This window comes from Osmerus mordax, chromosome 4 (assembly GCF_038355195.1).
Source record: "Osmerus mordax isolate fOsmMor3 chromosome 4, fOsmMor3.pri, whole genome shotgun sequence".
NCBI lineage: Eukaryota > Metazoa > Chordata > Actinopteri > Osmeriformes > Osmeridae > Osmerus > Osmerus mordax.
This window is the reverse complement of record NC_090053.1, coordinates 4,684,033-4,707,371: the sequence shown is the minus strand read 5'-3', so window position 1 is coordinate 4,707,371 and position 23,339 is coordinate 4,684,033. Positions and strand designations below refer to the sequence as shown.

General features: G+C 41.6%; 3 protein-coding genes and 2 long non-coding RNA genes across 5 annotated transcripts; 1 reads left to right on the top strand and 4 right to left on the bottom strand.

The window, feature by feature from the left end:
* Window positions 1–1,437: 1,437 nt before the first annotated feature.
* On the bottom strand, window positions 1,438–2,691 carry LOC136942603 (uncharacterized). Its single transcript, XR_010876612.1, has 3 exons — window positions 2,205–2,691; window positions 1,904–2,041; window positions 1,438–1,525 (listed from the first exon to the last, which is right to left on the bottom strand). It is a non-coding gene; the product is annotated as an uncharacterized lncRNA (long non-coding RNA).
* A 422-nt stretch (window positions 2,692–3,113) lies between these two features.
* On the bottom strand, window positions 3,114–4,364 carry LOC136942602 (uncharacterized). Its single transcript, XR_010876611.1, has 3 exons — window positions 4,250–4,364; window positions 3,850–3,958; window positions 3,114–3,712 (listed from the first exon to the last, which is right to left on the bottom strand). It is a non-coding gene; the product is annotated as an uncharacterized lncRNA (long non-coding RNA).
* Window positions 4,365–5,541: 1,177 nt separating this feature from the next.
* Window positions 5,542–8,918, bottom strand: LOC136941596 (ADP-ribosylation factor 4-like). Its single transcript, XM_067234133.1, has 6 exons — window positions 8,715–8,918; window positions 7,952–8,032; window positions 7,698–7,807; window positions 7,367–7,438; window positions 7,033–7,158; window positions 5,542–6,945 (listed from the first exon to the last, which is right to left on the bottom strand). Exons 1-6 carry the CDS (start codon window positions 8,779–8,781, stop codon window positions 6,859–6,861), a joined length of 543 nt encoding a protein of 180 aa, XP_067090234.1. The 5' UTR covers window positions 8,782–8,918; the 3' UTR covers window positions 5,542–6,858.
* Window positions 8,919–9,994: 1,076 nt separating this feature from the next.
* Window positions 9,995–16,596, top strand: si:dkey-30c15.2 (uncharacterized protein LOC558938 homolog). Its single transcript, XM_067234132.1, has 12 exons — window positions 9,995–10,134; window positions 10,267–10,310; window positions 10,819–10,882; window positions 11,421–11,567; window positions 13,928–14,026; window positions 14,168–14,220; window positions 14,346–14,456; window positions 14,671–14,716; window positions 14,826–14,897; window positions 15,222–15,375; window positions 15,497–15,567; window positions 15,664–16,596. The coding sequence occupies exons 1-12, from the start codon at window positions 10,108–10,110 to the stop codon at window positions 15,820–15,822; spliced, it is 1,047 nt and encodes a 348-aa protein (XP_067090233.1). The 5' UTR covers window positions 9,995–10,107; the 3' UTR covers window positions 15,823–16,596.
* A 1,984-nt stretch (window positions 16,597–18,580) lies between these two features.
* Window positions 18,581–21,954, bottom strand: neto2b (neuropilin (NRP) and tolloid (TLL)-like 2b; the record flags this gene model as incomplete). Its single annotated transcript, XM_067234177.1, has 11 exons — window positions 18,581–19,027; window positions 19,234–19,326; window positions 19,412–19,542; window positions 19,665–19,778; window positions 20,054–20,180; window positions 20,476–20,577; window positions 20,741–20,868; window positions 20,979–21,026; window positions 21,180–21,428; window positions 21,601–21,744; window positions 21,861–21,954. Coding segments are annotated over 11 exons (1,677 nt in total), but the record flags the coding sequence as incomplete, so codon positions are not given.
* Between the last annotated feature and the right edge of the window lie 1,385 nt (window positions 21,955–23,339).

The window sequence follows — 23,339 nt, the reverse complement described above, 5'->3', positions numbered from 1 at the left end:
ATCATTTAGATTCGACAGAACAAAATGATTGGATGGCATTCGGATCGAATTGAATGATTGTATGGGATACTTGTCGGTCTACCTACCTACCTCCCGGCAGAAGTCAGGCAGCGCATTCATGTTTTTGGGGGGATTGGCTTTGAAAGGAGGGGGTGGGATATTTTGGTTTGAATCCTTCCTGCCTTCAAACCACTTTGCTTGTTATTTGTTGCGACATCCATGGCTCCGTCTGTATTTCTGGTTTGCTCGTCATGTGTTGCTGACTTGTGTCAAGGCATGTGTACGTTTTTAACAACTGTGTCATCTACAGTATGAATTAAAACCCATTCAATCATGCATAGTCCAGAAGTGAAAGACAATTAATGAACAGATTAGGATGTAAGTGACTCGTTATTTCCACGGAAAGCATTTTATGTTAAATTATTTTATTCACAACATTTAGCAGGGACTATTTCAACCTATGGTTTCATTTTAAAAAGGATTTACATTTACATTTACATTTAGTCATTTAGCAGACGCTCTTATCCAGAGCGACTTACAGTAACTACAGGGACATTCTCCCCGAGGCAAGTAGGGTGAAGTGCCTTGCCCAAGGACACAACGTAATTTTGCACGGCCGGGAATCGAACTGGCAACCTTCAGATTACTAGCCCGCTTCCCTCACCGCTCAGCCACCTGACGCCCCTTTGCTTTGATTTGCTTTGACACTAACTATGACATTATGACAGTATTAGGAAAGCGTAAACCTCCATTAAAAACCTTTTAGAAATGATGTCCCTTCCCATAGAACCAAGCGCGGAAAACAGTGCATATATAGTATATACATAATGCATCTGCATTGTAACAGAGTGTTTACAATATATGTGGAACAACAAAAATATGACAGTATTGACAAAACACAAATTGTAATTTGGTTTGTTACACTGTGTGCATTCCCTGTACCCTGTAATGAACACCCTGGTAGTTATACTAACACACGTGTGGGTAACTGTGGGCATTATATACCACAGTTTAACCAGGGTGGAACAGCACAAGCGAACAGCTTGACGATTGTGCTGTTCCACCCACAACTTCAATACAGTTCTGTTCTTTATGTTAGCAGAATACAAATGTTGTTCCATTTTGAGTCCACACATTAAGGAAGACACACTGTACACACTCAAAGTCCAGGCGTGAATCCCGTCTGAAATAAAAGTCGACCTCCTTTTCACACCTTCTAACGAATTGTGCGTGCTACCCTTGGCAGTAGACGGATACAAAAATCATCACATTACATTTACATTTAGTCATTTAGCAGACGCTCTTATCCAGAGCGACTTACAGTAAGTACAGGGACATTCCCCCGAGGCAAGTAGGGTGAAGTGCCTTGCCCAAGGACACAACGTCAGTTGGCATGACCGGGAATCGAACTGGCAACCTTCGGATTACTAGCCCGATTCCCTCACCGCTCAGCCACCTGACTCATCATGCAGTTCTTTCCCTTGTCATCATCATCACTGTCTTCACCCTCCTCATCCATTGTCACCTAGAAAGTGTGAAATGTATTAATTGAGTTAAGTGTTTGCATTTCAGTTATATTATGTGTCGATGTCAGAAATCTAACTGTTACTTTTTTACCAAACACCTCCCCACCCTTTCCCTTCGTACTCTCCACCCTAGTTGTTTCTGTGAGGCCACATGAAAATACCTAACCCATAGTAATTAGCCTATATGCAGCGTGTGGTTATACATGTGTTAATATATACAGAAGCTATAAACAGGTATTTTTGAATTAGCCTACGTATTGAAACATGTTGATAATCAGAATGTATTTTCTGAGTGTATAATAATAGTTATACAGATTCATATTAAACATATTACTGCATCCTTTCACTTATTTAAATAGCAAATGCATACAATTTACCGTCATTGTGTTCCGATGGTAATTCTGCAGAAGACACGTAGAGGATGGCTTTATAGTATAGACACCTGCCAGAAACTCAACTGGTAAGTCCAGTGAAGGACTCCTCCCCCATACCTGTCCTCTTGTGTTGGAAAGCCCCTGACACATTTACATTTACATTTATTTTACATACTGACACATCAGAAGAAAACATCTTATATAATTGGATATAGAGTATATGCACTAATGCATAGTCTATAGCCTAATCCCATACCAAATACTTATAGTGCATTAATCGATTTAGCTGAAAAAGTTAACTTACCTCTTGCAAAAAGGAAACCAAACAGGTTCTTCCCTGGGTGATTGGATAGGCCTATAATAAAATAATATTTCTACAAAGCATAAGGCAAGATAACACGTGAGAATTAAACTATGTGTACTGTACAATCATATAGTTGTATAGTATATATATGTAATTATATATAACTGTAACATTATGTTATGTTTATGTGACTATTTCTAATACAATGTTGCTTCAGCGCACGTGCACACGTTAATAACTTTCATATGTAAATTAACGCAAATGTTAATGTTAAACCTAATATGCGAAACTATAAATATGCACTGTTGAAAGGAGTGAAAGTTGCCTCTTTCATTTCCTTAAAGCACGAGACTGTCTTCACTGTAGGTTTCGTTTGCAACGAAATAAGTTTCATTTCTGCTCTGGCGTAGGCTGCTCAGTGTGTTTGCTTTTGTTTCTGATTGCTAACCAAGTCATAACAACACACCTTGCCGAGTCGAACGAAATGTATTAATTTAGCATATTCTTTTATCCAAAGTGAGATACAGGAAAAAATGGAACCTGTGAACTCTTGATTTGCACCTCAATGCTTTACGATTAAGCAATACCCATCCCATAAGATCGCCCTCTCGACATTTTATGAGGCAGTTAGGCTATGACTAATCTGTTTTTGTATGTCCTGGTTTATTGTGTGCCTTACGTGGCACACATAACATCGGGGTGTGTACTGTAGGTATAAAATGCAACAGGATGTGCTTCATGGTTTAACAGGCTTAGATTTGGGTGGGTGTGCTATATGAGAGGTTTGTTGTTGCTAATCCCAACAATTTAAGCTCCAAGCAACATTTGGGCTATCCATATTTTGATATAGGCTACTCCTCACTTATGGTCTTCACAGACATGGAAATAAATGATTGATACACCACATCGTTTCAGTTGCAAAGGTTTGTAGTTTTTAATGTTTGTTTGTTTTTTTCAGAAAAATGCGTTCTGCTTTATGTTTTTAATAAAGGGGTTGTGTTTCTCAGCAGGCCCCCCCGAGCCGCCGAACCAAGCAACACAGACAACCAGAAGCCGACCGGGAAAGGGGAATTGGAGAAAGTATTTTGTTTGGCTTTGGTTTGGTTGCTTCTGTAGTCTAGGTTTTTTGGTTCGTGGTTTGAGGTCAGTGCGTTATTGTAGCACTGGCTCTGCACGCGCCGCTCCCTGCCGTACATGTATGGGAACACGACGCATTGGACTTGTACCAACGGCAGGCAGCCGCAGCCCTCATCACAGGCTGCATCAGGGCTACACACGGTCCAGGTCAGCACACGAGAGAAGACAACTGCACATGTTCAGTTGTCTTCTATCACGTGAGGCGTGGCCTATGTTGGCCCCGAGGCAGGGTGTGAGGTGTGACTGCCTATTGCAGGCCGCATCTAATGCGTAGTGTCTTCATGACATGACGGCCAAGGGAGTGACGTGACCCTGCCCTTGGCAGCAGGGATTTCTTCGCCATCTCTTCCTCCTCTTCTCTCGCCTCCTCACTATGGGGAAACAAATTGTGGGCAGATTATAAAATAATTCATTTACATTATAACGTCTTTGTTCGTAGTTTTTTCATTACTGTTATTGTTTTGTGTCATCTGTTATAGGTAGACATGATGAGGGTGTTGAAACTTACACAAGTATGGGTCATTCCCATGAACGTCCAATTACAGCAAGCAGAAAGGGTGGGGCTCCATGGAGTGAGGGCTCCAGAAGTAACCGATTAAAGATCGAAGGTCACAGTCCTGAGGAATAACAAAGTAGGAAGACATATGACAAATGTATTGTACCCAAGGTTGGATTTTTCTCATTCATATAACTATACAAGTATAATTCATAAATATACAGATCCTGACAAAATGTTGTGTTTTAATGTGATATATAATTCCATCCAGAAAACAGCATGATTGTATTTCCCCCCACTTCATACCAAGCACTCATTGTAGTCATAAAGTACATGTTATAAGCATATCAAGTTTAAAACACAAACTTTAAAACACACATCTTAAATATGTTGTGCAAAAAATCCAACTCACCCCATGGTTTCTGCAGTGGGGGTGAAACCACAGCAGAATAGGAAGGACTGGTTTAGCTCCGGGTTTTCTTTTTATGTTCAGTGACAGTGCCGCCCCACCCATGAGTCTCCTCCCAGAGCTGACGACAGCTATCACAGGAAAGCACCTAAATAACCCTCAGTACGCCCTGTCGGCTAGTGCTGTGATCCTTCTCTTACTTTCAATTCCAGCACAATAACACTTTCCTTTCTGTTTGTTCCAGATACACCTGTTATAATCTTTCAAACTGTATTTGCAGACTTAGGGTTCAGATACACAGACAAAACAACACATGAAATACATAACACACAAACACAATAGAGGATTTAGAAAGGTTTAGAAAAAGACAGAAACGTTGTTCTAGAGCAGTGGTTCTTAACTCTGTCCTCAGGGAACCCCTGTCCTGCATGTTTTAGATGTTTCCCTGCTCCAACTAACCTGATTCAAATACATGGGTCGTTATCTAGTTCTGTAGAAGCCTGGTAACGAACATGCATTTGAATCAGGTTTGTTGGAGCCAAGAAACATCTAAAAGATGCAGGACAGGGGTTTCCTGAGGACAGGGTTAAGAACCACTGTTCTAGAGAAACAACTGAAGTTGAACTTGTTCTTGTTCAAACAAACACCTTGTTTGTTAAAACCAAGATGACCTTATTTTCTGATCATCATCATGAACACACCCTCTCATGTCTCTATTTGGGTGCACTATGATAGGATGTTAAGATAAAACCTTGCTTTGTTGCAATACATACTTGAATATGATTAATTCAATTGCCCAAGTATAACCACCCTGCTCTAGAGTCATTCTCTCCTGCCTTCAGTTTCCTAAATCTTCATTGAGAGTGTTTGGGGTTCCTTAAGAGCCTGATACTAACACACACACAGTGAGCCACAGTGCATGCAAGCTACCCCTCTGGGGGAATGAAGCTGCCATCTAATGATCACGAAGGGTTTGTACCAGAGGCTCCCTGGAACGCAGTCACTGAAAAAACTTTGCATGTTGTTAGAAGGTACATAAATGAAATATTGCACATGTATAACAGTGTAAATTAGGATACTGTATTAAAGAACACAAAACCCATATCTGCAGATGTGTACTGTAGCTATAACCGGATATGAAAGTGGGCAGGATGTGTTTTGTGGTCTAACAGCCTTCCCTGGTAGATCACTGAGGCAGGCCTTAGACTGAGGCTTTTAAAGAAAGCTTGGCTACACAGTCCCCCTGCTTTCTACTGGTAAGTATGATTCATTGCTATGAAAGAAACTCAAGACAATTGTTTTTTAATATAGTCATTTTCTTTATTTAGATTTTTTGTAAAACAATTAGCACAATTTAACAGTGGCAGCTCCATGCAAATGATCAAAGCATTGGTTGGAATGTTTGCCCAGTGCAGTTACAGGGCAGGTGTGTTAGAGAGAGGTGGAAAGCAGAGTCAGATTAAGCACATATCAGCCATCAAAATACCAACAGAAGCCACTAGCAAACACTGCTGGGTCAAAGAATGCCACTCAACTGTACCACAAGTACATTGGCCATGGACCAATACTGAGGAACTCCAGCCTACCTTCCCTCACCCCTTTTTAGAGGCCTATTGACTGGATGCTGGACAAGTAGGGTCAGGGTTTCCACTTCTGTTGAACACTTGCCTGAGGCACAATGTCTCAGCATGTGGGGGGGGGGGGTCTCCAGTATTAAAACAAAACACAGGAACATCCTGGTTGAGGGAGTGCCCACACACATTCGAGCAATCTGTGCTCACAAAACCCTGTGGTTTCCACTTCCCATAACTTTCGTCAGAGCACATGAGGAAATTAATTATTGCATAACGTTGTCCTGTCGAAACAGGACAGAAAAACATCACTGGTACAGTATCTGTCTCTGGGAAGGAGAGTGCAACCACACAACCAGATAAGAAAGGATTAGATCAAGGCCAAGAAGTAACATATGGGAGCCTTCAGTTTATATCACTTCCAAATCCTTTCTAATCTTGTTCTAGTTGCTCCGGACCTATCCTGAGATGCGATGGCATGGGAGTGAAGACACAGAGGTGAGGAGGGAAAGGCCAGCTGGGCTTGTAGGCTCAATGTCCATTAGGCCAAGTGGAGATACAAAGACGGGTACAACTTGCCCATAAAAATATATATTTACACAAAAAAAAGAAAAACTATCGGACCAAACATTGTAACTCCTCTCCTGCATTTGTTGTTGCAAACAACATCTACCTACTCTAACTGTGCACTGCATAGGGGTGAGAGGAAATGAAAACTCCCAAAGATTCTCCTCACTGTTTACTTGATGTCTCCTGCTGCCATTTGCAGAACATGCAACTGAAAGCATAACTTATCTGCTGCTATACGAAATAGGGAAGTAAATTAAAGGGATGTGTAGGGATAACTATAAAGTAAAAGAGGGGAAAAAAAAAGATGTTCCAATAAGTATTGATTGCATTGTCCGACAGTTATGTCCTTCCTGCGCAAACAGGTAATTGGAGATCAAATATTTCTTGATTGGATGTCTTGATCTTCCTTCCCCTTCATTTGCTGTTCTTTTCTCTCTCTCTCCCTCTCTCCAGTCGGCCTGTTGTTTCACTTTAGTGCTTGGACAGTTCGTTGGACAGCCAGTCTAGTCCTTCGTAGAGTCCTGTTCCCTGGGTCGCACAGGTTGCCTGTACGTGCCACTGAGGAGCAAGACAGGAGAGTGGTCTGAATAGGAAAGCTGAGTGTCTGTGTGGGGACCAGTTTGTGCGAGACATAAAGAAACTTACAGTTCTGCTGCGGAGGCTCTGTAGGCCCAGTTTGTCTGTGAGGTCACTGACGGCCATGGCATTTGGAAGGTCCTGCTTGTTAGCAAACACCAGCAGCACTGCCTCTCTCAGCTCATCCTCTTGCAGCTGGACAGACAGAATAAGCATTTTTGGGGGGGTTAGACAACTTCAATACAGTCTCAATATTTAATGATCATGTAACCAAGATCCCCATGTCCGCGTGTCGACTGATGCTGCAGTCTTTGTGTTCCATTCAGGTGGACTGACCAAAGAGGCACTTGAAAATATATCACAATCTGCATACACAAAGTAAGGTATTGGGTCACTTAAATACCATCTTAGAAAGTTCCTCTGCAGACTCTGCCACTCTTTCTCGGTCATTACTATCCACTACAAAGATAAGGCCCTGGAGGGAAAGAAAAAACATTCAGAACAAGAATGAAACATCATTCCAACTGTTTCTTCACCATAGAACTAGAAACACAGGTGGATGGTGTTTGTATGTCCCTTTGGACACAATTGTCAGTTAAATTAATATAATGTGAAATGTATTCAACTTTGGACACCAGTTTGGAAATTAGCGCAGACCTTTGGCATACTTGCCCCATGTGCATTTGGTCGTGGTGTATGTGTGTGCGTGCATAGTAGTGTGTGTGCACACACACCTGTGTGTTCTGAAAATAGTGTCTCCAGAGGGGTCTGATTTTGTCCTGGCCACCCACATCCCAAACAGTGAAGCAGATGTTCTTGTACTCCACTGTCTCCACATTGAAACCTAAACATACACATCACACCAAATATCTTAAAATGAACTAACAGGCCTGGGCAAAGGCAGCTTCTAAGATGATATACAAATAAGAAGAAAATTAAACAGAGGATTGACACCGATTTGTCCTTTTTCTGACACTGAATCTCTTACCAATAGTTGGAATGGTGGTCACAATTTCTCCCAATTTTAATTTGTACAAGATCGTCGTTTTCCCTGCTGCATCCAATCCAACTGTAATATGCCAGAACACAAATGGTTAGAGCTAGCTATCTCATATCATAGGGCAAGAAAACAAGATTATGGTAGGTAGCTAGTTAGCTAGCCACATTACGGAGACTGGGAACGGTAAAATTCGAGATGTCCACAGGTGATTTTGGCTCCGATCTGTATCTGGTTGGTTATAATTATAACTAGCGTAGCTAGTCTAGCTAGCTAACTAACGTTAGCGAAAACAATTCTGGACCAGCCGTACCAATATGTAGTGCTAGCTAGCTAGCTAACTTATTGGCCCTGATCATGACGTACAGTGTACATGATTTATATAGGCTAAGCTCTTCAGGCATTAGCCTCGAGACATATTGACAAACTAGCCAACTAACGCTAACAAACTAACAAGTTAACTTCTCATACAACAAGTCAGAACAATATTGGCTAGCAAGTTACTACACTAGTACTGCTTAGTTTTTAACCAGATTATCCAATGACGTCAATTTACAACGTTTCGTCAATGCTAACTTACTACCGTACATTGAAGTTATGTAGCCCACTAGCTATATTGATGAGATTGGTAAATCTATACTACTGATAGTTAAAAACAAGTAATCAACTGATGATGTATTAATACTAGCATAGCTAAACTGGCGTAGTTGCTATACTTCTGCACCGCTAACACTGTTCAGTAGCTAACACTTACCCATCAGAATTCTCATTTGTTTCTTGCCAAACAGCCGAGAAAAGATTGACGAAATGGTAAGCCCCATTTTTTTATTTAAATTTCAGCACCTTTCCTAAATGTTGCTGATATAATACAAAACGTGTGGTTAGCTCAGTTTATGACTTCGAAGTGAGGAAAAGGCGAGCACCGTTCGTGTCCTTTCCTGATGCCACGTCCGGGGCCAACGTGGAACTCACAACGTCATGTGTTTTGAATAAACTTTATGAACAACACTTTGCAATATAGTGGTGAATAAATGAAATCGATGAACATTTGATTGGATGAGGTGATTGGGAAGCTGAAGCAAATATTATACAGATAAATAAAAAATCCACTTCACAAAACCAACTTGAAAAGATGGACAAATTATATAGACTAGACAAGGACAGTAAGTTACAAAAAAGATGCTTTACACTGTACTAACCAATCGATTTCACTAGAGGTCACCCGGATCAACAACATGTCATCAGCCGACGTTCATGTTTCAGAACCATTTTACAAGAAGTTGTGTCTCTAAAAGTAGTTTTATACTTATACTTAAGTGTGGGATTGTGTGGGTTTGTTAAGGAGCGCAAGTAGGCTAGTTGTTGTCTCATTTTGAATCATTTTTCAGATTCTGATTTTGTACACAGTGATTATTACAGTGATTAACACAATATACTCTACATTGTAGACTTAATTGATGTTATAAGTTGAATTTTTATTTTTTATTTTTTTACAGTTCTTCAAAAGCAGTTTGGATCCCAAAATGTTCCTTAGAGAGAAATGTAATGTCTTAGATATTGCAGGCATATACCCAGTTCAAGAATTGGCAAAAAAGGTTTTAGGCAATATTTATAAATAGGCGTAACAAAGTTAGATTAAAACTGCCAAGAAAGTTGGTCATCATCGCCTATACACCTAGATATTCAGAACATATTCTATTCCATTATAGGCAATGGAAGATACTCTTAGATTAATATATTCTTATACCCTTTAAGATAAAAGGCAGTATTTTACTAGTTTTCTCTGTTAGATGTGGAAAACCCAAACCATATTTGCGCCAATGAAAATTCCTAGCCAACTCCTATTCACCAAAGAAGCCCACACACACAAAGAGAGAGAGAGAGAGCGTCAGGTGGGAATTTTGCAGCAGGTGGTTTTACAAGCAAACATGTGACTTCACAGGTCCAAGGTGCATGCGCTCTGTCAACTTAGGGCTGTCTGTATGTTTGGATCATGCAGTTATTAGTGCAGCATATGTAGTGGTTGTAAGCTCATGGACTGAACAGTTTGGCCCAGACAAAGGAACTGAACAGTTTGCCCCAGACTTTCTGCATATAGGCTGCAGAACAACTTGGTTGTCTATAATTACTGGAATATTCTGTTAACCATGGAAGGACCATTCAATGTCACACAGGTAATGAAAATTGCCTCTCACCTGTTGAATTCATGTGCCCATGACTGTGTTGACCTGATACTTGATCGTTTTCAGAACCACAGCCCACATGGGTTTAGCCCAACATTTATCCTGTGCCTATTTTTCTTTCAGATTGAAACTCTGTCAGCCATATATATAGTGTCGCTATCTTTCAGGTAAGATTTCTGTATTAGAATACATTTCTTATCCATATAAAGACAGAGATTATTTTATGCAATCCAACAGAGACATCTGATATGAAGTTTAGGAGTAGATTTTTATCATACGCTGTAAGCTCTCTTGTACTGCCATAGTTTTGCAGGACTGGTCAAACCAGTATAGTGACTTGTGACAGTGAGAAACTTGAATTCCATTCTCATTATAGCTCAGTGCATGTAGCACAATTTGTACAGTGATAAAAGTATTCCCAAAAGTCCTCCCAAGTCTACATTTATGTATATTGTCATGTTTAAATACTGTAGGCAATAAGGACAGTTGTGTAGCTCAAAGTGGTTGTGTATGTAAAGGGGGGGAGGGGGGACTGGTTAATGTAATTAATTACATTCTTTCTTTCATAGTCAGTATTCTCTTTACTTACTATGGAGGATGACAGACTCATATAATCTTGTTTTCCTTTAATAACTGGATGTCTGTGTTAAACTAGAATGTTGCTTTATTTTACAGTTTAATTGGAAGCTTTTCTGTTCTTGTGGTTTCCATTGTCAAGTGGCAGCATCTGCAACGACAGGTGTGTTGGATAAACACAAGGCTGAAGTTAACCGGCTCTTACACAGCTCTTACACAGCTCTTACACAACCTGTCCTGGACACAGTGACAAAACAGTGACAGTTATCATTAGCCTGCTCTTCAAAAACATGCCCTCTCCAACTCCCCTGTCATTCCATGCTACATGTATCATAGGACAGCAACAGTGAAACTGACAGCTTCAATAACATATTTTTCCAACCGACATGTCGCACCAGAGAGTCAGTCAGTACAAGATCTCTGTGCCTTATCTGCTCCACCCAAACAAGGAGAAGCACAGCACGTGCAGGAATACAGAAACCGCCCCCGATTTGCTTTGTGAGACATATAGGAACCTCCATGTGCCCTTTCGGTTATCAGAAGTGTATGGCAGAGATCTTGGTCACATATTCTGAGTAAATATTGCCATGTTATGTACATACTGTAAAGGTATTTCAAAGCTGTACAGACATACACACACACCCAAAGCTGCAAAAAATATGTTCACAGTGAAACAAATGTTTTTCTTTCTGTTTGTGTAGGTTAAGCCACTGGTACAGCTGGCACTGGCTGATCTTCTGGCTGCCTCCATCCTCATGTTCACCAGCTGCATGAACTTCTTCCAGCCTGGAACTTTCTACTTTGTCCAGAGTGTAACTGTCTGTATGCGTGCTTTGCCTCTGTCTCTGGTAAGTCCCTTTCAGTTCCTAAACTACACTTGAAAACCGTCTGAGTCACTTTAAAACATTTCAGATTGCATAACATCCTTGTTTGTTTGTTTATTCGCATTTATACAATGATAAAAACAATATAAGGGAGTCAGGTGGCTGAGCGGTTAGGGAGTCGGGCTAGTAATCTGAAGGTTACCGGTTCGATTCCTGGCTCTGCCAAATGACGTTGTGTCCTTGGGCAAGGCACTTCACCCTACTTGCCTCAGGGGGAATGTCCCTGTACTTACTGTAAGTCGCTCTGGATAAGAGCGTCTGCTAAATGACTAAATGTAAATGTAATATAAAGATACAAAAGAAGACAAGAAAAAAAACATGCAGGTGGAACTTAATAGTCAATATTATACATTAATCAAACTAAACAACATTTTCCAAGATAAACAAATGAAATAAGTCGAAATTTTACCATAAATTATCTATATGAATTATAAGTTAATTACATGTGTGAAACAAAAGTGAAAACAAAAGAGAATCGTTGAAATTTTACCAGAAATTACCAAATGAAACTCATTTTATATCATTGAACATAATAAATATGTGATCGATACTAAATAAATTTAACAAATTGCAAAAGAAATGAGTCGAAATGATGCATAGAAGTGTTTACATGTATATCAGGTTGTCAAATATCGAAGAAAAAAACAAAAAACAAACAAGGAAAACAAACCAGAAAAACAACAAATTAGGTGAAAGTAGTGCTTGGATGTTCTATGAAATCTTTTTTTAGAAGTTTTTTGAAAACGGGGAATGACAAGCAAGATTGTTGCAGTTGGGTTAGATTATTCCATATGGTGGGGCCTCTAAACATTATTGTATGTTGTTTTAGACTGGATTTTGTCATGATTGGTCTTAAAAAATCTGGTGTCTTGTATAGTGGTGGTGAATATCTGAGTTGAAGTTAAAAATACTTTTGTAATGTTGAGGTAGGTAAGCGCTATTATGAACAATCTTATGGACAAATAAGGCAATTAGAAATGTATTGATATCAAATACCTTCATAACATTTAAATCATGGAACAGAGCTGCTGTGTGTGCTGTGAATGAGGCATTTGCTGCAATTCGTACAAAGCACTTTTGTAGAAGGTAAAGAGGTTTGATGGATGTTGTGTACGTGCTAGCCCATATTATATTGCAGTAAGTTAGATAAGGATAAATCAAACTATAATAAAGAATCATGAATGTATTTCCCAATAGCAAGGTTTTGACTTTCCTTATGATGCCAATGTTTTTGGATTTTATTTTACAAACAAAATCTATTTGTTTTTTCCAAGAAAGTTTCTCGTCTATTATTATGCCTAAGAAGCGGGTGTGACTTACCTGATTGATAGCTTTGTCATTAATATAGATCTTAACTTTTTCTTTATCATATCTCTTGTTTCTGCCTGCAAAGATAATGAAGTTAGTTTTTTTTACATTGAGGGATAATTTATTTGCCTTGAACCATTGATTTACCTTATACAATTCATTATTCATAGATTTCACTAAAGTGTAAACATTTTTGTGGGACATAAATTGGTATCGTCTGCAAATAACAGGGCAAATAATTTTTTTGATACTGACGCCAAATCATTAACATAAATTAAGAATAAGAGGGGGCCAAGAATGGATCCTTGTGGTACACCACATGTTAATACATTTTCGGAGGAAATATTATTTTGATTAGAGACGAACTGCTTTCTGTTAGTCAAATAGTCTTTTAGCCAACGTAGGGTGGAGTCGGTAAATCCATATGCCAAAATGGAATCCTTCGAAAACAGTGACTCAGTAAAACTTTAACGTGACAACTGAATCATAATGGCACACTCACCTTTGCAATATAATATAGAGGGACCCACTGTTCTTTTAAAATGAACTTTTCCTCCATAAACATGTGAGGTCATGTTTCAAGTTATGCCAAGGGAGATTGTATTGCCCTGTTAAGGACATTGCAGTTACACTACAGCCGACACCATGAAGCAATGATAATAGGCCGTGCGTTATGTGATGAGGTTAAGGCCATATGTACTATTTGCAGGTAAAATGTCTTGAGACGTTTTTTGTAGAAATCTTTGTAGGTCTGGACTGTGTTATCGCAGTTTAAAACGTTTAAATGAATTGAGGCACTTATAGCTCCCTATGTCTGGTCTTCTTTTCTTAGATGTTGTCTTATAAGTCGTCCCCATTTCTTTCTTTCTCTCTCTCCTTCTCTCTTTCTCTCTCACTCTCTCTCTCTCTCTCTCTCTCTCTCTCTCTCTCTCTCTCTCTCTCTCTCTCTCTCTCTCTCTCTCTCTCTCTCTTGCTATCTCTCTCTCTTGCTATCTCTCTCTCTATCTGTGTTACAGATGTTTTACTGCGTATCATCTCTGTTTGTGATGGTTTATGCCTGGGAGTCCAAGCATGCAATCGAAGGATGGAGGGAGAGACCAGCAAACAATGAGGAGGTGAGAACCCACAAAATGTGCTTTAAATTCAGACCCAACGCCTCAGATCAGTACACCCTCATCCCATACTGCTGTTTCTTATGTTGTTTTTATCTCCCACCCCCCGTTCTCCTGCCCACCCTCCTCCTTTTCTGGTTATAGCCCTTCTGCAGAAGAAGAGTTGGAGCTGTTCATGTACTATATGCTGCTGTGTGGTAAGTCAGTCCTACTGTTCAGCTCGATGTGACCTATTTACTTGACAAAAGAATGTCATCTCAGTGTTTGAATATTTCGACTTCACATTTTAACTTGAGCGTTGGTTTTTGTTTATGTTTCACAGGTTGTTGCCAGTTGTGTTTTACCTGCTGTACACATTCACAGATACTTTGACCCTTGCCCCCATCCATCCACCAAAATCAGACAACCTCATGAAAGACAGATACTGCACCAGGTAAATACACCACTTTGCAAACCATTAAAGTATCTCACCCATGTTAGGAGCTCAATGCCCCCATCCCTTCTGGGCACTTTGAACCGGCAAACACAAGAACACAGGAGAATGTATTGCCTTTGTGGATACTACTTTATACATCATGTCCTTGAATGATCTAAAACACAGTCTTACATTTTTGGTCTAACAAACTTGCTGCGGTTTTTCCTACTAGTTGTATCCCGCTTCTACATATTTGGACGGACAACTGTTCAAATAACGTGAGTGTAGAAACATCAGAGCAGTTTCACTGCTTACCATGGTTCTCAAATTGCTAATGAAATACATGCTCATGGGTGATGAACATAACCACTGTTTTACATTTTACAGGAAAAGATCCACGACTTGCTTATTCGAATAATTATTTTCATCTTCGTCATACCAGTTCTTGTCTGTTGCACAGTAAGTAGCACCTCTTGAGTCATGTACAGTATATTTATTTAATATACCTCAAATATGTTTGACAGAAGTCAGTGTAGAAAAGGTATGTATTACAATGCAGTTGTATTCAGGTGTCAGGTGGCTGAGCGGTTAAGGAATTGGGCTAGTAATCCAAAGGTTTCTGGTTCGATTCCCGGCCTTGCAAAATGACGTTGTGTCCTTGGGCAAGGCACTTCACCCTACTTGCCTCGGGGGAATGTCCCTGTACTTACTGTAAGTCGCTCTGGATAAGAGTGTCTGCTAAATGACTAAATGTAATGTAACTGTACTTATGTGCCTGTGTAGGTTTTGTACTATAAGATCGGCCGTTGGCAGCTCAGGTATGCGGAGGACGGACTATTTCCTGTGGAAGGAGACGGACACTCCAGGAGGAGACTGAGAGGAGCGTTCTCCTTAGCTCGTAACATGGTGCTCGTAACCATCTTCTGCTGGACACCAGGTACAAAACATACACACACACACTCATACTGTCTCACACATACACACTAACACACACACATACCCAAACTCAAATACATATAATTTGATTGTAATTCCATGTTTTTTTTTTCCCATTACAGTCCTGCTTCTCATAGTACTGTCAGTGACAAATATACCCCAACAGCAACTATTCCCTCTCTATGTCATACAGGTTTGTTTCAACACACCTTTAGACATGTTTACCATCCGTATGTAGATCACAGTATTGATGAATATCTTTTGAATTGGTGGTGAATCTGTGTTTCAGGCCGGGACAATGTCTCTGCAGGGCTTTTTGAACAGTGTATTCTACGCCTGGTGGCGCCCCAACTTCAGAGATGCTGTTCTAGGAGAGAGGATGCCCCTGATACATACGCCTTTGGCCTTCTTTGATGAATCACTGAGGCCGGAGCCTCGACCCCTTTAAAGACTTGTGGGTAGAACAACTCATTGATCTACGATAAGCCCACTCTTGGCAAACACGGACCTTGACTGTGAAAAGGAAGGATAATAACCTGAGATCAAAGAGAAACAGGAGTGTCATCTATTTTACCCCAAACTGGATGGATGGGAGGCTGGAGAGTACTTGTACTGTATGTTGTGCATCACAAGGTTATATGGAGGACTCCGGCCCACTGTTCCCAAACACGATGAAACAATGTGTACTGTCTGTTTGTGGATCACAATTGAAAATCCATCTCTTAATTCTTTGCCCCACATGGATTGGTCTGGTGTACAGCAGATGTGTGAAGGTAAAGGGATTTTGGTAGCACTTTATTTATGGAATATCAACTGGTTGATAAAATGTTTTTTGGTTTTCCCCCTTGTGATAGTAAAATGTACGTTATTTGTTGTGAATGAGACGTTGATTATTAGAAACAGACTCTATTGAATTTTATTGAATTAGTTGTATTCAAAAGGTTTACAAAGCACTTCCTCAATGTCAGGTTTTTTAGGTTATTCAGGATGTTTGTGTATAGAATGCTATTGGACTGCTGTTTTATCCCATGACCAAAGGTTTGTAGATGTAAAACTTACTGTATAGAGTGATAGAAAATAGTTGTTACCTGCCATTTGGATGTTATATTTATTTGTTGGCCAGTACTGTAGCAAAATCGGACAAAGGGATCTCCCTATACGCTGTATGCTGATTTTCAACTCAGTTTTACTTCATTTATACAATAAAAGCAAGTGGCCTGAGGCTGATAGTATATGATTATTTCTCCAGTTCTCGGTGCTTCCCCCTCATTTCAAGGTCAGGGCAATGAACAAGTTACCTCGTGTTTAAAAAGTCTTATTGTGTTTGGTGACGTTGTGTCAGTCAAACATGAACCCATGGCTTCAATCTGAATTTCGGGTTGACTGATCAGACAACTTACTGCATACTAAACTGTAGAGACAAAAGGAGTAGGATGTCCTAGGATACAAAGATTTGCAACGGTCTTATGTTGTCAGTAATGATACTTGTGAGGTTAAAAGTTATCCTTAAGCACACAAGCACATACCCACTCACCCCCTCCCCTGACACACACACACACACCTGTGCAGAACATTAGTGCATCCCACCACTCTCCCCCTCCTCTCAGCCCCGTGTAAATGTTGCCTCTGGACACACCCGTTAGTAGAACAGGCAAAGAGTACACTCCTTATTGCCCCCTTCTGTCTAATGATTAACGAGTGTCAATCAGCACAGGTGTGTTAACTTGTTCTGAATCACATGACCAGACAGAACGTAGCTTAGTCACTCTCATCTTGGTCCTAAAGTTGCACCGTAAAGCACATACCTTAGAATGTTGAAGTTGATTCGTGATTTCATAAAAAGTCATCCTCAAAGAGAAACCGAGGGAGACCCCATGTCATCCAAGTCTTGGTTACATCACACCAAGGCCGTAATCATAATACATATTGGGGGGGGACACATCCCCCCCAATATTCAAATCTGGTCAAAATGTGCCCCCCAATATATTGATATAAAAATATAAATGTGCTACGCTACGACAGGCAACCACGCAGGTTTTGTGTGCAAAAGCTCCATTATTCTTTTTATGTTCAACAAGTAAACTGAGCATTACTGTAAAATAGTTCATCGTACCATCCGTGACCTATTTACAGAGAAAATCCTAGCAGTGAACATCATCGGAACAATGTTGGCTGGATGCCATGCCCATGTCACCAGTTAGCCTAATCTACATCTGCCCTGTTGACTTTTATTATATCTGACTCAAGTAGGTCAAAATCACCAGGCCTCATGTTCCCCAGCGCTGCCCAAAGTTACAGTGTGTTTGTTGCCATATTGGTGTGTGCGTTTGTATTTGTGTACTGTGTGTTTGTATATGGATGCTATTTTTCTCAGATGTGCTAGTGGCATTTAAACATAACATTATTTATCATTGAAATAACGGTGCTCTTACCAAATGGTAATCAAACGGTTTCTGACGTATTTCTTGTTGAATAATCTACAACAAATGTCTGGTCCTGGTGAGTCCCAGACAGACATGCAGCACCTGTAAGTTAACCATATCAACATGGATTGTGTTATGAAGCACCTTTCTTTAAGAGGGGGTTTTCTTACCTGTCGCAAGACTTTTGAGACTGTTAACCAAAGTAATTTTTAACTATATATTACTTAAGTGTGGGTGACCGAAAAAGGAAACCACCACAGTAAATTTTTATCTTAACATTTTCAAACTCCTACATGTTTCCATTGAATATGTGTGATAGGGTGATACCAACTCTTAGCTAAAAGATGCTAAAGAGGAACTGTAAATAAAGAAATTCAACCCTCGTATTCATCAAATGGTTTACATCTCATGTTGCACTCACCATGTCTCTGGAGAGAAACCCCAATCCAAAGACAGAGAAAGATACAGAGAAAAGTGAGAGTTTAATCTTTTAAATCGTTTTTAAATCTACAAAACTTCCTGTTTGTATACAAATTCATAATAAACCACGCATTAGCTGTACTTAATATATTTTGTTTATAACCCAATGTATCCAAATCAAATACAAAAAACGATTTCAGGAAAGTAAAGCTGAAATAGGTAAATACTATAAAGTACTTTAAATATGTAGACACACGACTCAGAGCAGGAAGAGCAGACCCCTGTCTTTTCCCAAATGAGTTAATACTGTATACTGTTCTGACCAGGAGGAACACTCTAACAAGATGGTTTTGCTTCATCCTACTAGAAGTCCATGGACAAAGATCTATGCTGAACCATTTCATATTTCCCTCTTCCACTCCCACCTCTACGGACGTACAAATCACATCTCCCGCCCTCTTCCTCCTCCTCCATCTCCTCCTCCTCCATCACTCGATCCTGTCCACGATGGCCCAGCTCCGCCAGCCTCCGAGTCCCCTCCTTACGGCAGGGCTTCATGCTGGGCCAGGACTTCTTCCGCAGGCTGCTGTTCCTGTTCACGCTCCCGAGAGGGGGTAAGGAGCTCTGGAAGTCCCCCCTGAATGGAGTAAGCTCCATGGATCCGGTCACCAGGGGGGGCGCCCCACGACTGAGGGAGCCCTGCGAGCCACAGTGGTGCTCGTGGACGCAACGAGATGTTGTGGAGGAGCGTCTCAGAGCTTGCAGAGACTGGAGCTCCTCAGGCAGCTCCCCCATGTCCTCAGGCAGCTCCTAAGGAGAATCACAATAAGACAAAATAACCATTTCAAGGGGGCCGGACCTGTTGATGTTCACTTCCACTAATGCCACAATAGCATGCATGCAATGACAGCGATACACTCAAACATTGGCTTATTTCCAAAATAAAGAGGCCTACAAAAGCGTCACCATATTGATGGTGACGGAGCAAGAGCAACAGGTGCATTAAACCGACCCACCTTGTCTCTGAGGGAAAAGAGCTCGTAGTTAGGAGGGTCAAACACTTCCTGGTACTCAGGTCGGTTGAACGGGATGCTCTTCTTCACCAACACCTTTACAGCCGTAAGTTGTAGTCGTGTCAAACGCAGCAAACCGACAGAGATTGAAGACAAGTGTGACTGTGTGGACGTGCAGTACCTTCTTGCGTGGCTGCTTGACCTGCACCAGGATGGAGAGGATGAGCAGGAGCAGGACTACTCCTGTAGACACAGCAATCACTGTCCCGTGGGTCTTAGTGATCTGGTGGAACAGACCTTTGGGCTTCTTTTCTGGATGAGTGGAGATAGAGAAAGAGAGGTGGAAAAGATATGAAAGGAAGAATTGACATGTTGCAACCTGGAAAGAGCAGCACATAAACTGAGGGGTTGGGTGTTCTTTCACAGCAGTTCACCTTTGCAGTTGCTCTCATCCCAGGGAAATACACAGTTCTGCACACCATTACACACCAGAGAGTTGTTGATGCACATGTTGCTATGGCAGAAAAAAGTGTTGCTTGAACATGGAGCTGAAGGGAAAAGCAGAGATGGCTAGTGTGTCAGAGGAACAAACAGATGCAGACACTTCAAGCATCTTACAGAGATAAAAGTAACGGTAGGAGGTTACAATGAAAACTGAGGCAGACATTTATTCATACTGTAGACAGTAATCCAACTGTACGATGTCTGTAGACTGACTGTAATGTTATTGGAAAACACTAGAGGGCGCAATGATGACATCCCATCACAGGGGATTCCAGATGAGGACAGAGAAAGAGATGTTTCCGGAGAAGGACAGACTCACGGTCCGCGAACGAGCTGAAGAGCATGCGGAAGCGACTAAGCCTGCTGTTCTCGTCTGCCCACATCCTGACCACAGCCACACCGTGGTCCAGCATGATATCGTTGGCTACAGTGCTGCAGAACTTGGCCTGTCAGGAAAATCTCAACTATTCATCACAGTCACATGGTTCTCTGTCAAAGCTCTAGGTTTACATTTACATTTAGTCATTTAGCAGACGCTCTAATCCAGAGCGACTTACAGTAAGTACAGGGACATTCCCCCCAAGGCAAGTAGGGTGAAATGCCTTGCCCAAGGACAGAACGTCATTTGGCACGGCCGGGAATCGAACTGGCAACCTTCGGATTACAAGCCCGATTCCCTCACCGCTCAGCCACCTGACTCCCTTAGATACATGTGGTTCCTGGTCTGGCTCGTTGTCCTACCTTCAGGTCTTCGATGGCACTGCTTCCATCGTACACAGCCACAAAGTTCTTCTTACACTCGTTAGAGTTCTCCATCTGGTATTCTAGGAAGCGCAGGTAAATCTGGCACAGAGAGAGGGAGAGCGTGAGTTAGTAGAGTACGGTAACATCATAGCTGAAGGCTGAATCCAGTGCAGAGAGAGACAGAGAGGTATCGGATAAAGGGTGTCTGTTGAAATCCCCTCTCGTTGCTCGTTGATCTGGTTGACATCACGTGTCGAGAGACCTTGAAGTTGGGCGGAGCTCGGATGGTCCAGATGCAGTCCACCGCCTGGTCAGGCTTCACCTTGTGCTCCTCCTCGACCTGCCTGGAGCGGATCATCCCATCGGCACCCCCAAGCTCAAACTGGCAGTCTAGGACACAGAGACAGGGAGGGGCAAGGTTACGGACGGTGGAGTTTCTTTTTTTATGTGAAGGATACTGGACGCTTTTATCCAACATGTGAGAACAGAGTTTGGGTTACCTGGGATGGGATTTAAAATCCCTCCCACATGGAGATGGAACTCTGGGTCTAGGACGAGGAGGAAGACATTAGAGACTGCAGAATGGAAAATGTCAGCCACCTGCTGAACAGGAACATGTCCTGAGTGTGGTGTAAATGCCTTTCTCCTAAAGGAGCATGGTTGACAGTGTATTGTGAAAGTGTGTCTTTGTGATAGGGTACCAATAATGTAGTTGTACTGGACCCGAAAACCCTGGCCCTCCAACTCGTCATCACTGAAGAAGCGGATCCACATGAAGCGTCCACTTGACAGGACCCGACCAGGGCTGGCGGAACCGCAGAACCGGTTGATGAGTGGCGAGAAGCTGAAGGGGCCATCCCTCACCTCGATGTGGTCAAAGCGGCACTCAAAGGATGACTCCATAAAGAAGGTGTCATCAAACTTTAGCTCAATCCTCTGACGTGGTAGGGCTGGGTAGGGGATACAATCACATAGATACCAACGTTCCAACAATATGGATTATACTAGTCTTTTAATTTTGGGGGGGAATGACCAGAGCAATACTGCATAGATCTAGTCTGGTCTACAGACATTGCAGTCTAGGGATGTGTGTGTTTGTGCATGTGTGTAAGAGAGAAATACCTTCCAGTATGTACACGCACTCCTTGTTAGGAGGATATGTGTTAGGGTAGTTTGGAGAGCTGAACATGCCTCCATCAGGGTTCTTGATCCAGGTGCCACATTGGCGAGCATTCTGTGAAGTCTGACTTGCAAGCTGAGGCGACCCTACGGAGAATATCACAGCCAAACCACAGAGCAGGGCACGAGGATGTGAGCCCATCAGGGACCTTGTTTTGTATCTGGTAAATACTGAAACCTGCTGGTCCTGATGCGGTACCCACCCTTGGTTTTCTGTGCTAGTGCAAAGCCCTCCTCAATCAGTATGAGAAGTGTCCAAGCTGCAACAACGATGCAGGGATAAACGGGGATGATGGGGGGTTAAGGGTAAGGGAGGAAAATAGAGCAAGTGCGAGAGAGGAGAGATGAGAGAGAGGGGGAGAGATAGGTTGGTTAGTGTCGGAGTGGGAAAACTGGAGTACGGCCCCTTTTGTATTGAGACGGCCTTTAATATGTCATGTTTGTGAACCAGGCTGATCTGGGAGGGATCCTTGAGAGAATTATTGACATTAGGAAAACATATAATCCAGCCAAATGGAAAGTTAGGGTACAGATGCTCTTACCACAAACTTTGCCCCAGGTGTGGGAGGCCTGTTATAACTGATAGGCAAGTAATAAAGAACTCATGGACTCTATGCAAAAACTAATTAGGACATTAGAACACTGCAACCCCTGAGTTAAATGTCAGACCAGCCCCCTTAGCATATAACATATTGACAAGGAGCAGAGAGGGAAATTGACATGTAACAACTGGTTATCTTGCACAAGCAAGCTTGTGCAACAGTTGGGATTTTCCTGCACGAAATACCCAGTGTGTGTGTATCCTATATTGAAGTGAATAAAACCACTTGTATTTGATTCAACCACGACTGAGCCTCCTTTTCGATGATCTAAGAAACGAGATCCGACATTAGTTAACGAGTGCCAAGTCAAACTGAAAGAGAAGCTAGAGTGAATGAGAGATGAAACAAGGGGGGGAAGAATAGAAAGTTAGCTACAGACCCTAATAGGATTAGGGTCTGTTCTTGCTTTGCCAGAGTTATAAAATAGACTCTGCACACCAATTTCTCTCTGGCTGCCTAAACCTCAATCCCCTCTCTCATTCTGCAGCCTATACAGGATATATCTGTGATTGTGACCTAGTGGTGGTGAAAAAAAAGAGTAGTGGATAGCTACTTGCATTCAGCAGACCACCGCAAAATACATTAATGCAATGGATAAAAAGGTGACTGGATAATGAGAATAAACCTCGGATAATGATGATCAAATAAGAAAATGTTACTATGACAGATCTATCAGGATTATCTCTTACTCTTACACTGTACACGGGCATATACGCATACCTTGCGATTCTAACTCAATTGCTAACTAAAAAAATTAGATATTCGAGTATGGACAATTGTACCAAAATAATCATACGTAGCATTTTGTTTGGCACACATACACTCTCTCTCTCTCTCGCGCGCGCGCGCACACACACACACACAACCACACACAAACACCCAAGGGGCGAAAGCGGTGCAGTTGGCGTTTTTATAGTGGCTCAAGCGGGAAGCGGGAGCTGTCACTTCAGCACCACCGGTTGCCGATTAGCCACTACATCACCTGGTTTAGTTCGACCTATAGCCACACAATAATGTAAGAAGCATAAACTAAGCCTTGACACATTTTACAGCTGAACAGCTTTTCCCTTAAAATATCAA

Coding starts and splice junctions, on each gene's coding strand:
- LOC136941596 (XM_067234133.1), bottom strand. CDS start 8,781: ATGGGGCTTACCATTTCGTCAATCTTTTCTCGGCTGTTTGGCAAGAAA. Junction 7,439..7,697: donor ACTATTTTCAGAACACACAG/GTGTGTGTGCAC, acceptor CTTTCCCTCCAG/GGCCTTATCTTTGTAGTGGA. Junction 7,159..7,366: donor CAGAGGAACTTTCTAAGATG/GTATTTAAGTGA, acceptor CTGTCTGTCCAG/CTGCAAGAGGATGAGCTGAG.
- si:dkey-30c15.2 (XM_067234132.1), top strand. CDS start 10,108: ATGGAAGGACCATTCAATGTCACACAG. Junction 14,717..14,825: donor CGGACAACTGTTCAAATAAC/GTGAGTGTAGAA, acceptor TACATTTTACAG/GAAAAGATCCACGACTTGCT. Junction 14,898..15,221: donor CAGTTCTTGTCTGTTGCACA/GTAAGTAGCACC, acceptor GTGCCTGTGTAG/GTTTTGTACTATAAGATCGG.